This window comes from Syngnathoides biaculeatus, chromosome 6 (genome assembly GCF_019802595.1).
Source record: "Syngnathoides biaculeatus isolate LvHL_M chromosome 6, ASM1980259v1, whole genome shotgun sequence".
Taxonomy (NCBI): Eukaryota; Metazoa; Chordata; class Actinopteri; order Syngnathiformes; family Syngnathidae; genus Syngnathoides; species Syngnathoides biaculeatus.
The window spans coordinates 19,496-35,760 of record NC_084645.1 but is presented as its reverse complement, the minus strand read 5'-3'; the positions used below and the strand labels follow the sequence as shown (position 1 = coordinate 35,760).

The 16,265-nt window shown below is 43.0% G+C and overlaps 1 protein-coding gene across 3 annotated transcripts; it reads right to left on the bottom strand.

Annotated features, from left to right (window-relative positions):
• On the bottom strand, positions 1-15,297 carry aars1 (alanyl-tRNA synthetase 1). Of its 3 annotated transcripts, none has more exons than XM_061822904.1 (21): positions 15,157-15,282; positions 14,087-14,179; positions 13,498-13,655; positions 13,218-13,406; positions 12,824-12,969; positions 11,507-11,698; positions 11,278-11,422; positions 10,986-11,131; positions 10,769-10,877; positions 10,213-10,363; positions 9,995-10,119; positions 8,011-8,155; positions 7,764-7,942; positions 6,102-6,215; positions 5,812-6,018; positions 4,794-4,978; positions 4,445-4,553; positions 3,000-3,113; positions 1,445-1,651; positions 1,096-1,209; positions 1-969 (listed from the first exon to the last, which is right to left on the bottom strand). In XM_061822904.1, exons 3-21 carry the CDS (start codon positions 13,639-13,641, stop codon positions 790-792), a joined length of 2,901 nt encoding a protein of 966 aa, XP_061678888.1. In that variant the 5' UTR covers positions 13,642-13,655; positions 14,087-14,179; positions 15,157-15,282; the 3' UTR covers positions 1-789. The 3 variants fall into 3 exon arrangements, with proteins under 3 accessions (XP_061678888.1, XP_061678887.1, XP_061678886.1); XM_061822903.1 differs by having other exon boundaries at positions 14,087-14,208; positions 15,157-15,279; XM_061822902.1 differs by lacking the exon at positions 14,087-14,179 and having other exon boundaries at positions 15,157-15,297.
• Positions 15,298-16,265: the final 968 nt, after the last annotated feature.

The following is a 16,265-nucleotide window of genomic DNA, read 5'->3' as shown; positions in this document are numbered from 1 at the left end:
ACAAGGCAGAACAAATTTATTCCAATCCCATAATGTCTTCTCCATGGAACGGCTATGATACAATTGAAATACTGTGCATTAACGTGATAAAGAAATGAAATTACCTATCCCGAAAGCAGAACGTGATAATTTACACAGGACAAAGTCATTCATTTACTAGATTAGACCGTTAGAATGTGTGACATAATGGTTTTTTAATATTACAAACAATGACAGAGCTACAGTTGAACCAATCATCTGACTCACACTTGATGCACCGTGCCATGGACCCGAGTTTTGACAGCTGACACAAAGTTTCCTAAAAATGAGGCGGAGCTAAAGCAACGCCAGTTGGTCAATTCTGAGTCGGAAGCAGCCCTTGAACATATCAGGAAGACAAAGTGCTTTCAGGGATGTTTTGACATTTACAAGACTACAATGCAATGAAAAAAAAGAAGGGCTGCACAAATTAGAAATGAATCCTCAAAACAGAAAGTCGCCACATCATCCAATCACACGCCAGCTATGCTGCCTGTGACGTCCTGTCAATGTGCGCACGACATGAGATGTTGCCATTAACTTATTTAAAATGTGTAATTTCCACAGAGACCCAATTTGAGGGGGTAAAATTAACCAACCCGCTCCCAATAGTGGTCACCACCGGTCGGCAAAGTGGGAGCAAGAACCAGTGCCGTTCCGTTCCCGATCAGATTCAAAGGAGCAAGTGAGCCGATGCTCCAATCTTCCACCACATTTATTTATAGCACACGACACTTGACTGGCTCCTCTTCCTCCCTCTTCACCCGTATCTTAATTCTCTCCCAGCTTAAGCGTTGCAAACTGCTTGGCCATCTGTAGCGCCTCCTGCAGACATTGTGTGTTGCGACCAGCGGCCTGCGCCGACATGTCCTTGCCGCCTCCTTTCCCGTCCATCAGGGGGCACAACTCCTGAACCCACTCGTTGGCCTTCAGTCCACGGTTGGCTTTTTCCTGCGCGGTAAACACTTTCCCATTAGCATCACTGAGTGTGCTTCACAATACGTGAACAAAATACACATTAAGACCAGCGTGTGGGTGGAAAAAAAAAGTGAAGGTGGGCTGTGTGAGCACATTTACCTGAGGGACTTCACACAGGCAGATGACCTTGCTGGCATCAGGATCCACGGCGAAGAGCATGGCGGCGGTCTGAGGGGAGCTGGACTTCAGCACCTTCAGACACTCATTGAGAGCCTGGGAGATCGGGAGGCGTGAGTGGTCATTACAAAGTCGGCAGCAACTGATGTCTGAAGGTTAGAACTAATGAGCCGATTTAATTCCGTGGCGAGAGGAGAACTGAATTTTAAAATAGCTTTACTTTCTTCCTGGGTGACAATATCTTCTTGAAGATTATGCAGGTCACTTGAATTGTGCTCTTCACAACATTTCCGTCTCAAGAAGTCCTTCAAAATAAATAAATACACCTCACCTTGGCTGAGGCCCCAGTCTCCATCGCCATCACCAACAGTGCTTGATTGGGGTTGCTCTCGATCACCTCCTTGGTCTTCTCCAGGACTCTCTTCTGGATGTCCGCCTTGTAGGAGCGGTCCAGGTCGTCCATGGTCTTCTTTAAGCCCTTTAGAGTCTCCCTCATCTCGTCTTTCCTCCACTGGGAGATCACTGCAGTCCCGATCGACTGTATAAAAGCAGTTGTTTGTCAATCACGTCACAATTCGCAGAGACGTTACGAAGCATGTGCTTTGCCGCCGGCTGTGTGTGAAAGTAATTAACGTCCTTGTTAAATCAACACGTACGTGTGGTAAATAACTATTGGTTAATTTTCACTGATCACACCCAAGCCTGATTTACCTCCGGACTGTTATAAATCAAGAAATCACTTCAACTTAAACAAAATGTTTCCCAACAAAATCAAGTGGGTCAAAAAGCTGCAAAAAAGTAACAACCCAAAGAAATTCCACAGCAGTCGAGAAATAAAGACATTAACATCCATCAATCTGGTAAGGGTTACAAACGCCATTGCTTTAGGATTCCAGCGGACCACAGGCAGAGCCATTATCCTCTCGTGGAGAAAACATGGAACAATGGTGAACCTTCCCATGAGTGGCTGGCCTACAAAGATTACCCCAAGAGAAAAACTGACTCATCCGGGAGGTCACAAAGGAACTTCAGGACAACTTCTAAAGAACTACAGGCCTCCCTTGCCTCAGTTGAGGTCAGTGTTCTTGATACAACAATATTGAAGAGATTGGGCAAAAACGACAGAGATCCAAGGTGAAAAAAACAAAAAAAAAAACAACAACAACCAAATAAGCACCCGGATGCTTCCCAATACTTTTGGAAGAATATTACATTTTGTAACCCTTTCCAGGCTGATAGATGCCAATGGCTTGATTTCTTGACTGTTCTGGAATTTCTTTGGCTTGCATCATTTTGTTGCAGCTTTTTTCGATCTTTTGTCCTACTTGATTTTGTCGGGACCAAGTCTGTGTAAGTGATTTTTTTGATTGATCAGCTCTGGACGTAATCAAGCCAGGTAACTGAATACTTTTATTTTCATATTAAAATAAATTTAAAATCTGCATTTTAAATTCACTTGGGTTACATTTGTCAGATATTTACATTTTTTTAATGATCTTGAACTGTGGAAACGATGGAAAAACTTAAGAATTTGAGAAGGGATCCAATGCTTTTTACGGCACTGTACATGGGAAATAACGGCACCATATATATGAAAAACAACAACCAGGCTCTAAGTGCATTGCTAAGACTAAAATATTTTCAATCAATTGATATTTACTAAAACATTCTGATTCAGAACACCAGCAATACAGTTCAGGGCCGAACTGTCCTTTCCTAACATGGTTTACTTAAACTAATCTCTCCTGAGCAAAAAAAAATCCTCTTGGTCTGTAACAAAAAATGACAGATTTGTATTAAAAACAAATAAATGAAGCCCTCATAAGTCAAGTCCATGTCCTTACATCATAATGGAGGGATTCAGATAAACAGATGCACACACATACCTCTGTCATGTCTGCAATCTCTTTTTGTACGTCCTTGTTGGGCACCGTTTGTTGCTTGACTTTGTCTGCCAGGGCTGTCAGAACTTGGTTCAGCGTGTCTGCTTTCCTCTGAGCCTGGTGAACAACAAACACAAACTTGACATCACTCCCAAGTTCAGAAAAAGAATTATCTATATTGCCCAAGTATTGTACTAGTGATGAGATGGTTGTCGGTGTTGTCTGTGTAGAGCAGGGGTGGGCAAGCTATGGCCCGCGGGCTACATCGGGCCTGTTCATCATTTCAATCCGGCCCGGCAAAGATTGGTACAGAATTGGCCAAATCATATCAAAATCACGACTACAATCATTTGACCTTGTCCTGTAATGCTGTGTGGTTCCAAAAAGTTGTGTTGTAATGATGAGTCGTTCTACCATGTTGTCCTGTAATGGCCAGTGGTTCCACCAGGTAGCGTCATAGGTACTGTTCTGATTTGTTCACTTTGCTACTGAGTTGAGTTAGTGTGCAGTTATGAGAGGCTCCTTACTGTGATATTATTGCAATAATTTATATTTCCACCCATTCTCAATAACGCTTATCCTGTTCGAGGTCGCAGGCCGCTGGCACCTTTCCCAGCTGACTTCAAGAGAAAGCTGAATTACACCCTGAACTGGTTGCCAGTCAGTTGCAGGACATCGACCAAGACGACCATTGGCACTCAGTCACTGAGTTGGGAACTAAACCCACACCAAATTCAGCCGAATACACCACTACACCATCGGTGACTTAGAATTTATATTTGATCTAGCAATATAAATTTTCACCAACCTGTCGTCTGCAACATGCTAAAAGCCAGCATACGCTGCATTACATAATCCATGGTCAACAGAGAATAGGGGATAGATTGGGGGGGATCGACGGTATCTATAATTAAGAGCACATCCACTTAAGCTTTTACAGGCCGCTGAGAAGACAGAACGTTGTCTTTGCGCACACATCCAAAATAGACAATTTAGTTTCAATATAGTCAACAATGTGATCCTTTCATGCACTTACAAAGCACAGTGTGGGGGCTTCTGTGCCAGCACTACCTTTGATTTTATTGAGTTATATAGCTGAAGTTGTCGTGATCTTCAATTTCTGCTGCAAGCGCAGAATGTGAACTTTTTTGGCCTTTCGTATCTTACTGAAATCCTGAGTTTCGTCATAGTGCAATGTTGCAAGAATCTTTTCAAAGGCTATTTCTTAAAAATAAATGTGTTAGGTTCAACCTGTATGAAATTGATTTCACAGCCATCTCAATGACCATGGGAAAATGTGTGCCGCAGTCGGAAAAGCCCTCTTTCAGAAAAACAGCATTTTTAAATTCAGTGAGGCTGTCGACAGAAAGCATATCACGTCGACAAGCTAACCACAAACAACAAGCAATGGTTGAATATTTAGCGTGCATATGTGTATGAGTTCCGACCTTCTGGGCCTCGCTTCCTGTCACCGCAACAATGCGACGAATGCCCTTAGCGATGGCCTCCTCTGAGACGATGACAAACGGCGCAGCGTGAGCAGAGTTCTGCAGATGGCTGATAATAACAAAATGGAACAGGATGGTTGTTAGCAGGAGGCAGGTGAGGGGGCCGAAGAGGACACCAGCAGGAAGCTGAGTATTAAGTGAAGTTCAAGTGATTACAGTGCTGCCTCATTTATATAATCAGAGCATATTTTATAAGCGTGAAAACTACAAAGCCACACTTTGTAGCCTCCTTTGCATTGGATAACATTTGGTGATCATGCACAGTACCCAAGTCAAGGGAATTACTCACGTTCCACCACAAAACTCAATCGAGGTGAGGGAACCAGCAGGACTGTTGGGGTCATCCAGCAGGTCCTGAACAGGGATGCCGATGGACACCACCCTTACGGGGTCGGGGTAGGTCTCATCAAACACAGCGCGCAGACCCTGAATGGCCTTGGCTTCAGCTAGGGAGGCGTCCATGGCGTACACAGGCTGAAACAACGCAGAGGCAAAGGTTGGACGGAGAACTTGCTTTTTTTGTTTCACTTTTAAGAAGTTGACCACCCCACCACCCCCCAAAGATGACCTGCTGATCTTTTCTTTTTCCACCCATCCATTTTCTTTGCCGCTTATCCTCACGAGGGTCGCGGGGAGTGCTGGAGCCTATCCCAGCTGTCAACGGGGAGGCGGCGAGGTACACCCTCAACTGGTTGCCAGCCAATAGCAGGGCACATCGAGAAAAACAGCTGCACTCAAAATCACACTTACGGGCAATTTAGAGTGTCCAATTAATGTTGCATGTTTTTGGGATGTGGGAGGAAACCGGAGTGCCCGGAGAAAACCCACGCAGGCACGGGAAGAACATGCAAACTCCACACAGGCAGATCCGGGATTGAACCTGGGACCTTAGAACTGTGAGGCCAACGAGTTACTAGCTGATCCTCTGTGCCCCCTCTTTTCTTCTTTTAAAGTGTAAATTCTGTACATACATGTGGTCTTACATACCACGTGTGCATTTTCTCTTGGCTCTGGCAAATTTCTTTTATCCTATTGAACACGGCTAGACCTTGAATATGTTTGGTCTATCCCGTGTGTTTTGTCTGCATTTCACCTTTTGGTTCTAATTCTGTATTTAAAACATTAGCATAAATAAAAGTTGAATTAAAAAAAAGTCAGCAGCAACACAATCCAAGCCATGAAACTTAACCTGTAGTTTACTATACCTCGAGAACTACATAAATAGAATTGATTTGGGAACTGTTATGATAACAAAAATACAAATCTTGTTATTCTATATTGACTGTGAAGCCATGAGAATCACTGACCTTGGCATCCCTTATCATAGCACAGGCGATCTCCTCCGTGCGACGGACCTCGCCCGTGCTTAGGGCAGCTTTAGCAGTAAAGTCAAAGCGAAGTCGGTCTGACGCCACCAAGGACCCCCTCTGGTCTGCCTCGCCCAAAACTCCTCTTAGAGCAAAGTTGAGGATGTGTGTTGCAGTGTGGTTGCTCATGATGGGCCTACGACGGGCCTGGAGGCCGCATATGAACGGGCGGTCAAGAGCATCCAGGATTCTTCCTCTGTGTGCGGATTTTCAGTTTCTGAAGAGCTCACCTCATCCACGTGTAAGGTGACGCGGTCTCCGACCTTCAAAGTTCCATAAATGGTGCCCACATGTAGAACATAACCTCCTCTAACCTGTGTGTTCGTCACAGAGAACTCCATTCGCTGCAAAACACACACAGAAAAAAAACTAATAATAATAATCGATGGAATACATTCAGGATTACTGCTGGGTTGAGAAAACTCTTTACCAAATGTGTCCAAACCACATAAAAATCTCCAAACCACACTTGTGTGTAGCCACAACATCTACATGTGTTTATGGGGCTCCACCTTTAGCCACTCTTAGTCAGTCCTCGTCACTCTGGGAGCATGAAGCCATTAAGCTTTTACGATGCGGGCCCAATTAAAACCACGACTACGGGGACTAGGCTTGACCAGATTTGGGAAAATGCTCTTAATTCCAATTTAGCATCCAATCTTTTTGGGGGAAAGTTCATCATTATTCTCTAAATACGAGAAATCAATTATTATTCTGCAATATGACCAACACAACAGTGGATAAAGCCAACAAATAAAAATCTCTATCCCGTCAGCCAGCCCTAAATGTTAGGATGAACTAATATAAGAACAGACGACTTTGTTTTTACCCCGGTCTCTACCCCTCCCCTACACCCTCATTAGCCAAAATGCCATTATCCAAACGGAGAAAAGTAGGTACGGAGTGAAGAATTTTCAATGAAAAATGGACCATGTCGTATTTATTTATAGAAACGCATGTTAAACCTTTGTACTTGGTGTGTTTGCAACCCTAACCCTGTTGTGCATCTTTATACCAAAACAAAGGAAAGACATGATATTTTGGTTATTTATAGCAGGGTATGGTATAATTTTAATGGTCCGGCCCACTTGACATCTACCGAGGCCATATGTGGCACACAATGTGAAATGAGTTTGACACCCCTGCTGTATAATGATGTTCATCAGTAGTAGTAACACTGCCTTGTCAGACGAGTATAGATAGAAGATGGAGTGACAATAGTGATACTTTATTACAAACATATCCGTACAAAAGTGGTTCAAATGGTAAACTATATTAAATTTTATTTAATGTTCTTGTCAATTCATATAAGAGTGTTGAGATGATCTACTTTTTTTTGATAATCCTCCAGAGGCTCTTACAGACCTTTTGCACAATGTCCTGAAATTCAAACTTTTTAGTTCATGATAAACATTACTTTTCTAAATCTTTTGCAGTAAATGTTAGGAGGCTTACTTTAGCTGTCAGATAATTGTAATCAATTTTCAAAAGTAGGACAATGTGTTCAAAGATTCGCAAGAGGAGTCATGACTCTGGTTTCGTTGGCGCCACAAAGGACTAGCTCGCTACATCCTGGCTTAGACCAGCGTTACCGCCAGCGGGCGCACTCACTTTACCTTTTATCAGGAAGGGGTTTTGACTTTTGACGCAGGCAATTTTGGACAAAATTCTCTTCGCCACATCCCGTTTCCGCCAACGAGGTGGCGAAGGGACACGGCGAACCCTGATATCAATATAAAATATATATATTGTGTTTCAAGGGACCCAAAGATAAATACATTAGTGACATCTGTAAGTACGACGCTGCACAAAAAGAAAACTGAAATTGATCTCATGACAGCATTGATCGCTAATGAAGTGTCCAAAACACACAAGCATATAACTGCACTTACATCCTCCGTGTTATCATCCTCTCGAAGTAAGTAGCCCTCGTCAAACGTCTGGCCACCCTGCTCGGCGTAGAAAGACGTCCGATCCAGCAACACGCCGCATTTCTGACCCGTGGTCACTTCGGCGCAGAAGGCGCGGTCGTGGCGCAGGGCCAACACCGTGGCTGAAGTCTGCTGGAACTCTACGACATGGCAAAAAAATGAAGGGTGCAAAACGCTGGCTGCTGTGTGTATTTGAGCGTTTTAGTACCGTAGTTGCCATTTTCATCAGAACTGTATTTGTATTTGGGAGAATCATCTGTGGCGGGAATATTCTTATTTCTCAGCTCTTCAATGGCATAGATGTCCAACATGATGTGGTCCACATCCCCGGCACCTTTACCCTGGGACTTCAACTAACACAACACAAAAAACACATATACAAAGCCTTGTTACGATAAATAAATAAAAATCCTCAAAATTCTAGGTCAAATAATAAAAGGGAAAAACAAAAAGTTAAAAACTATCAAAACCAACTTTATCAATATTTCATAGGCAGCTCTTGCACACGTAAACTTGCCAAAACATATGAATGTAATCATCTGGCAAAGTGTTTTGTAGTGTATTAATATTAAATGCATGCAAGGTGAGTCCTGATGGCTTTTTTTAAAGACGAACTTCATCTGTTTTGGCTGAGTTAAGAAATGTTTTAGTACACTTGGAATGAGGTTGATCCCTGAAGGATAAACTCATTTTTAAACTTGCATGCCAGCATGAAGGGATGTACACAGCCACAGCATATCTGTTAACTTGCTCAAGAGTACCTCGGCGCTGACTTATTTGTACATTTTCATCCACCACGTTGCTGTATACAACAGCAGCACATAGGGAATGGATAACAACCACTTTATGCAGGCATGTGATTTGACTGAATGAAAAAAAGAAAAAAATAGCTGAGGGTGTGGGGCTGCAAGCATGATCAATTTTAACGTGTAAGTGTTAAAAATTGTATTATGAATGAAATATATCTAGTACTTCTGCACAATATGATCGTTCATTATTTAGGTGCATACCTTTACCCCCCCAAAAAAATTACAAATTCAAATACAAATTCAACTAAGTAAACTACGAGAAGTGAAACTAAATCGAATTCAGATTTGCGTCATGGTATGCAAGCGTGCTTTCATAGCCTGTAAATCGTATCCATTCAAAAACATTTTAATTCTTGTCTTTGTAAATGATTGAAACACATGAATTTGACAATAATTATTAACGTCACATTTTGTTATCAGTAAATAATACAGACGTTTTTACAATTGCTTCTAACCTCTCACCTCGTTTGAGCAAACATACTAAGCCCGTGAGCGCCCCCTTTGACCACTGTGAGCAACATCAGACATATGCACTGTGTTCAGATCAGTGTCATCCATTGAAGCGACATGGCTCATTAAAAATTCAGATTACAGCATTTACATTCCCATCAGAATATTTTTAAGAACTATTTTGTGTTTTTGCAAACCTACAATGAAAATGTCAAACAAACAAAAAAAATACATTGCTAACCAAACCAAGCCAACTATAAGTATAAATTAGAAAGGTCACTTCCAACTTTGTTTCAATTTTTTTTAACCCACAATGATATCCCTGTCTGTTTTTCTTAGTGTAAAACTGAATTATTTCTTGTGGAATATCTTTAGCAATGCGTGGTGAAAGCTAAATGATGCTCCCAAACAGTTTAAGGTTAATGTTATGTTGCCTTAAAATATAGAATTAACTTTTTGTGCACTGTATTGTCTGTGCGTTATTCCTCAATCGGGCTGTGCCAAGGTGGAATTTTAAAGTGGGATTGACATTCCTATAAACATTCTAAAATAGATATTGTAATGAAAAATACATATAACAGTATTCACTTCAATGTCTATACAAAAAAAAAAAAAAGGGAGTGGAGAGCGCGACATCCATGCACAAAGTTGCGCAATTGAGTGTCCCTCGACATCCAAGTGGTCGCCATATTAGTCGCGTCCTCTGTCCTTGACGTCATCGTCACTTCTGCCGATAGTTACATAGTTAGTAACCAGTGTAACACACTGGTCTGGAATTCTTTTTTTTAATCCATGCAATTTAAAAAGACGGAATCCTGCCTATAAACGGAAAAAGCACATGTCTGTTTATGGGTTGTAACCAAAATTCTGGGCCACAAGTTAAAGGCAGATTGTGACTACACGTCAGAAAGTTCCCTTCTTCATTTTCCTTACCTGTGCAGCCTTCTTCTCCTCCTCAAAGGAGGCTAAGTCCACCACCATGCCTTTCTCCTCCGCGATGAGGGAGGTCAAGTCCAGAGGGAAGCCATACGTGTCGTACAACAGCCATGCGGTGTCACCTGGATATAAAGATGGAGAAAAGTCCTGTTGAACGTTCTCTGCAAGCGCACACGCAGCTGGAGGAAGTCATGAGGTGGGAAATTGCATCTCACCTGGGATGGTTTTACAGTCTCCCATACTCATGATTTTCCTATCGAGGATACGTCGCCCCCTGCTGAGAGTTTTGAGGAACTGTGCCTCCTCCTCATTAATAATGTCCTTCACAATTTCAGGGTCTTTCTTCAATTCAGGAAATGCGTCACCCTGAAGAATAGAACAAAGGTTGGCGAGAACAGTGGACAAGAATAATCGGAAAGATAAATGTGGTGTGGAGAAACCAGAGGAAAGAGAATAAGAAATCCAGTTTGAGAACAGGCATATTAAGCTATCATTTCTCAAACGCTTCACACACTGCCAGAAAGAGAATGCGGTCTGACAGGTTGGAGCTGAATAGCATCTTTAATCTACAGATCAATTTAAGAATATCTACATTCGTAACCTTCTGTCATTTAATTCAGCTTTTTATTTCATGTGGTGCTCAAGATTCTGGCCATCTTTCCAAAATGGGCAGAAATTTGTCACCGTTCCTGAACGTCCACAACTTTCAAGGGATGTATTGCCTACCATACAATGAAGGGAAGTAAAAAAAATAAAAAAAAAAAATCTCACCAGAGAATTGACCACCACATCCACCAGAGAGGCGAAAAAACCTCTCTGAGCGCCCAACTTCTCATGGGAATAACGTACAGCACGACGCAGGATTCTGCGCAGAACGTAGCTAGAAAGAACGGAAAACACAAATCAAATATTTGCCAATGGCACATGGCCTCATTCTCCACCATAACGTCGGACTAATAATGTCAAATGCAGACCCATAAATTCGTACCCTCTTCCGGTGTTGTCAGGCCGCCCACCATCTGAAAGGGCGATGGTGATGGTGCGAGCGTGATCAGCCAGCACGCGGTACGCCATGTCAACACCGTCGGCATCCTCGGCGCCTACTTTGCCGGTGTACGGCCGAGCACCAGTACCCTGAAACAAACACGAATTTACATTGCTTGAGTGATGGCACTTCACCTTGAAGTTTGGGAACTCATATGTCAATGTATTATAGTACACTATTTAGTTAAAAAAAAAAATTCAACAGTTCAATGCATAATTCTAAATGTTTCTCATACCTTTTCAATAGCTTCAAAATATGGAATAAAGAGGTCAGTGTCATAATTGGACATCTTGTTCTGCAGTACAGACACTAAGCGCTCCAGACCCATCCCTGTGTCAATACTCTTCTTCGGCAGCGGCTTCAGCACCGTCTCAGACTCTCTGACAAGAACGGCAAAAAGTCTCTACACGTGTCTCGAAGTGAAATTTGCCCGTGAAGCCGTTTTCGCTTTTTACACACGCTACCTGTTGAACTGAATGAACACCAGGTTCCAGACCTCCAGAACGTTGGGGTCATCCATGTTCACCAGGTGGGAGGCGTCTCTGCCGCCAATGCGGTCGTAGTGGATCTCACTGCAAGGACCACAGGGGCCAGTGTCTCCCATCTCCCAGAAGTTATCCTTCATACTGCCTGGCAGGATGCGAGCTTCGTCCATCCTGACAGAAAGAAAACAGGCACCGAGAGAGCAGTACTCGATTAAAGGGGAAATACAGTGCTTTGCATGAACAGTGTATCCAATAGGTCATCTAATATGTACTCTATTTTGAAAATGTAATGTTAAATCCTCTCTCATTTAAAAGTGTTTTGAGAAGATTTTTTTTAATCAAGTTACAAATTTTCAGGGGCGCTGGCATTTTCACAAGTCACATGACCTACATGCGCGGATGTTGACGTGTACCGTGCCGCAACAAAGGCTCTATTACATGGGACACCATTTATGCCCAGTGCCAATTTCTTGTATTCATCCTCATCTGATGAAAAAAAATCCCAGTATCAGTTGATCGAGGCGGAGTAATACTTCCATACAGATTTGAACCTGTGACTGTAATTAGTGTTGAATATTCGGATGGTTCTTCAGGCAGAAGGACGCGGAGTCTTGACTACTCGGAGGCCTTTGCGCGACATAAGTGTGTAAACAAAGGTCCCCAGGAGCTCCGGGCCAGCAGCCACGGATGGTTCTTCAGACGGGAATGACGCGGAGTCTGACGAGTGAACGTCCAGGGCTAATGGCCTCCGCCGCTTGGAAACTCGGCTCGCGGCCCGCCGCTTGGAAGCTCGGCTCGCGGCCCGCCCTCGGCGCTCGGTCGTCAGACTCCGCGTCATTCCCGTCTGAAGAACCATCCGTGGCTGCCAGCCCGGAGCTCCCGGGGCCCTTTGCTTACGCACTTATGTTGCACTGGATTTCCCCTTTAAAGATTTTATTTCCCCCATTTGTGCTCTTCTTTGCTTCAACAGAGATAATTGATAAATCATTGGTATATGACACAGCATTTTAAGTTTATTCTCCTAATTGTTTGGTTTAGGACACACACACACACATATGCATCGGTAAGGCATGCTGTGTGTTGTTGGACAAATTGTTTTATGCGTCCCTGCTCATTTTTGTGTGTCTCAAAATCAGGACACACATTAAACGAGATCCATGTGTTAGCATGTGTGAAGAAGGCTAACTAAATTAGAGGCAATAGTCGACAGAAAAAGCTTTCGCTTGGCGTAGACTTTGTTTTGAATTCATCCACACATCACATAAAAGTAAAACTAGATCCACTAACTTCACTCACCCTAGAGCCATCCAGATTTCTTTGCACTCCAAGTCAGCCTCCAGGCCTGCGTCATCATTGCCACCGAAGTAGGTGACATACAGGCGGTCAATGGAAATGCCAAACTCCTCGGTCAACAGCTCCAAGGCCATCTTGCAGGCCAGATGCTGCAGCATACACAGAACAGGATACGGATGAGAGAGGAATACAATCAAAGTTTCTCCAGAAATTAAATGGCAGTAAACTGAGATAGGTAGCCTTTAAACTAAAGATTCATCCATTCAAAATAGGAATTATGGGGCAGGGTTTATGTGTCCAATCTAACTCAAGGACAAGGCCCTCTTGTGATAGGGCTGCTATTGCCATTGAATATTTAATCCCAAAGAGGTTGTAGAATGTATTAACACCATCCTACCTTGAAGTAGTCCCCGAAGGACCAGGACCCCAGCATCTCGAAGAAGGTGTGATGGTAAACGTCTTTACCCACGTCGTCCAGGTCGTTGTGTTTTCCTCCTGCACGGATGCACTTTTGGGTGTTTGCCGCGCGACGCAGTCTTGCCATGGGGTGGGATGGGTCAATAGTGTTGAGGAAGATGGGCTTGAACTAAAAGACCCCGAGATATGTTCAAGTGTCTTAATGAGGACAGCTTTTGAACAGAGTGCGACGGTATGGTGACAAGGCACAGGGAGGTCACCTGATTCATGCCGGCGTTGGCGAATAGCAGCGTGGGGTCATCCAGCGGGATGGTGGATGACGAATGCACATACTGATGCTCATAGCGATTGAAGAAGTCGATGAACTTCTGGCGGATTTGAGCAGCACTCAAAGAAGAATCCATTCTGAATCAGCTTTCTAGAATGAAGAACATTACAAGTTATAAGAAAGTGGGAAAATTACACTTAGTACATAGTGAAATAAGAAATGTTTTCCCTTAATAGCTCGAGGAATTAGACAAGAAACCAGAAAGAATACTTTTTTTTAACAAACTGTAGGTCCACTGATCCGAATTACTTTTAGATTTTGTCAGTTTTCCTTGCAGCACTGATTTACATCAACTCTTCCACTGAATCTTTAAAGATGTTTAAATTGCTGTATGAATGCATGTGCAAATGTGAGGCTAATGTGAAGCTCAAGTGCTTTGGCCACTGTGATTGTGTAGGTAAAGCACGTTATAAATGTAGTCCATTGAGCATGACCATTTTCCTGTGATACTTAAGAGATTCCCACCTGCAGTCAATGAGTTATAGGTTCAGACAAGCTTCTTCCGAGGCATTGACACCTACCTATTAGCCTTCGGCGCTTTTCACTAACTACCAGGTGCTCTGGAATCTAGTGAGGCAGGTGAAGCCACTGGCCAGATGCTGAAGAGTGCCTTTCTTTAACATCAGACAACATTTAACATGACCTTGAACAGGATGTCAAAAACATATATTATATATTTCAGCTACAGAGACACACACCAAAAAAAAAAACAATCCAAAATAAATAATCTTTATTTTAAAAAACATATATTTGACAAAAAGACAGAGAAAAACTGTATGGACTCTCTATCTCATATGCATTCCAAGGTTCCAAAACCAAGGGACTCAGACATCTCTTGCATTGGCACAGCTCAATCAAAGTAAGTGTGTAGGCCAGCTGCAGTTCAAAAGCAACGTGAGCCCACAACTACCGAAGGGAACTAAAACATTGTACCCATTATACGTCATAATGACCTGGCCACGCTCCCTAAATAAAAGGCATTACGAGCGGTGTTCCCGGGAGTGTAGAATATTCATTCATATGTTGTGCAGCAACGCAGCAGAAGCCTGCAAGCTCTCTGGGGCCCACAGACAAAAAGTAAACAGCCCAGACATGCACCTGACTACTAGACCACATCGAGGCTAACAACGCCGGCTGCTGATTCATTAGTTGAGGTACTGGCATGGAAACTTTTGCACCAAACAAAACGGGCCAGTCATCGACAATGTTGGGAAAATGTTAAAACAAGGAACGTGTGGACCTGATAAGGTGACAACCAAAATGAGAGATGAAATGGGATTCTCTTCTTTCCACCAGTTAGTACACCTGCTTGGTAAAATGCAATACACTCAGCATTATCATTAATCGTTAGTTAGCTTGCTGAAAGTGTCAAAGTGTTCGTGCTAAGCGGTGCGCCACCGCACGGAAGCCGCTCAACTGATTGCTGCTGCTGGCCAAAGAAGACTGCTAGCTCGGTGTTAGCCGGACCGGCTAGCTCACTGCAAGCTAATGCCGACATTTCAGACAAACATGTCCGACTCGGAGGACTTCCCGAGTATCAGAACGTGTTTTTATGATTTCAGAAGCCCCCGTGGCAAAGATGAATACTCACAGAATCCGCCGAAGCCGAAAAACCCGTCAGTTTTCGGATGCCGAACACACTGCTCAGGTGTCCACGCTGCTGCACCACAAGGAAAGCCCACCGCTGTTGTACACGCCCCAACCGAGTGACGATTGGTCCACACGAACTAACTTAACGCAAATCTCGATTTTCATTGGTCAGACTGACTGTCACTCTTTACTGGGCCCGCCACTCCCCTGCACTGAAAGGCTCGCTCGGCTGATGCAACTGAAATGTGTTTTGTCATGACTGAAGCTTCACTGGCTTGCTACATCTATGTCGTCTTTATCCTACACGTACAAGTGTTATTTATGTTGTACATTTGTGAAATACGTGTCCAAGATTAATTGAGGGCACTACTACTTCACTTTAAAATACGGGATATGAACCAGGCCACAGCAAGTTCCATTCACAGATTCATTCACTTATAGTAACTAGAGTATTTTATTGCGTCATGTTTTAATTTAGACTTCAGCGGTGCAGCGTTTCACATTGCAGTTTACACTACAAGATTCAGTAAAATGGATTTCTAGTACATGTAATCATTCATATTTGTCTACTTTGTAATTCATCGTTTTATGTTCAAGATTGTCGAAATGTTTTCATTTGGTAATGAGCATGAGACAAGTTGGTGATGCTTCCCTTACCTGTTCATCGTGCCCAAATGTGTTAAATGTGTGAAGTTTAACTTATTTATTCATTTAAACTGTTGTCATGCAATTATCAAAGACATCAAAAGGGGATGTGCGAGGTGAAGGGGGGGGGCAACGACATCTGCCCTCTTGACCTTGGTGTCCCTTTGATTTTTATGTTTATTTTTCGTTTCGTCGATAAAAGTAAACGTTGGGTGAAAAGCATTCCTCTTTGCGTGTGCATCGGAGATACTGCTCATCCAAAAGTGAGGTTGATTTTGAGACAAAAGTTGCTCAAGTTTCACCACAATCAGAGGCACTAAAGTACTGGTTACGCCCCCTGCCTCCTAAATACAATTTCACAGCCATGAAAAATAATTGTAACAACGTTTAACATATCTTTGCGTAAATTTCCGAGCTCCTCTTGAATGCATCATAAAAACCTACCAAGGCGCACTGGAACGGATT

Excerpts from the sequence above, each read along its gene's own strand:
- aars1 (XM_061822902.1), bottom strand. The coding sequence starts at position 13,641 with ATGGATTCTTCTTTGAGTGCTGCTCAAATCCGCCAGAAGTTCATCGAC. Across the intron at positions 10,120-10,212 it reads AGACTGTAAAACCATCCCAG|GTGACACCGCATGGCTGTTG; the intron begins GTGAGATGCAAT and ends CTTTATATCCAG. Across the intron at positions 4,554-4,793 it reads ATTGAGTTTTGTGGTGGAAC|CCATCTGCAGAACTCTGCTC; the intron begins GTGAGTAATTCC and ends TGTTATTATCAG.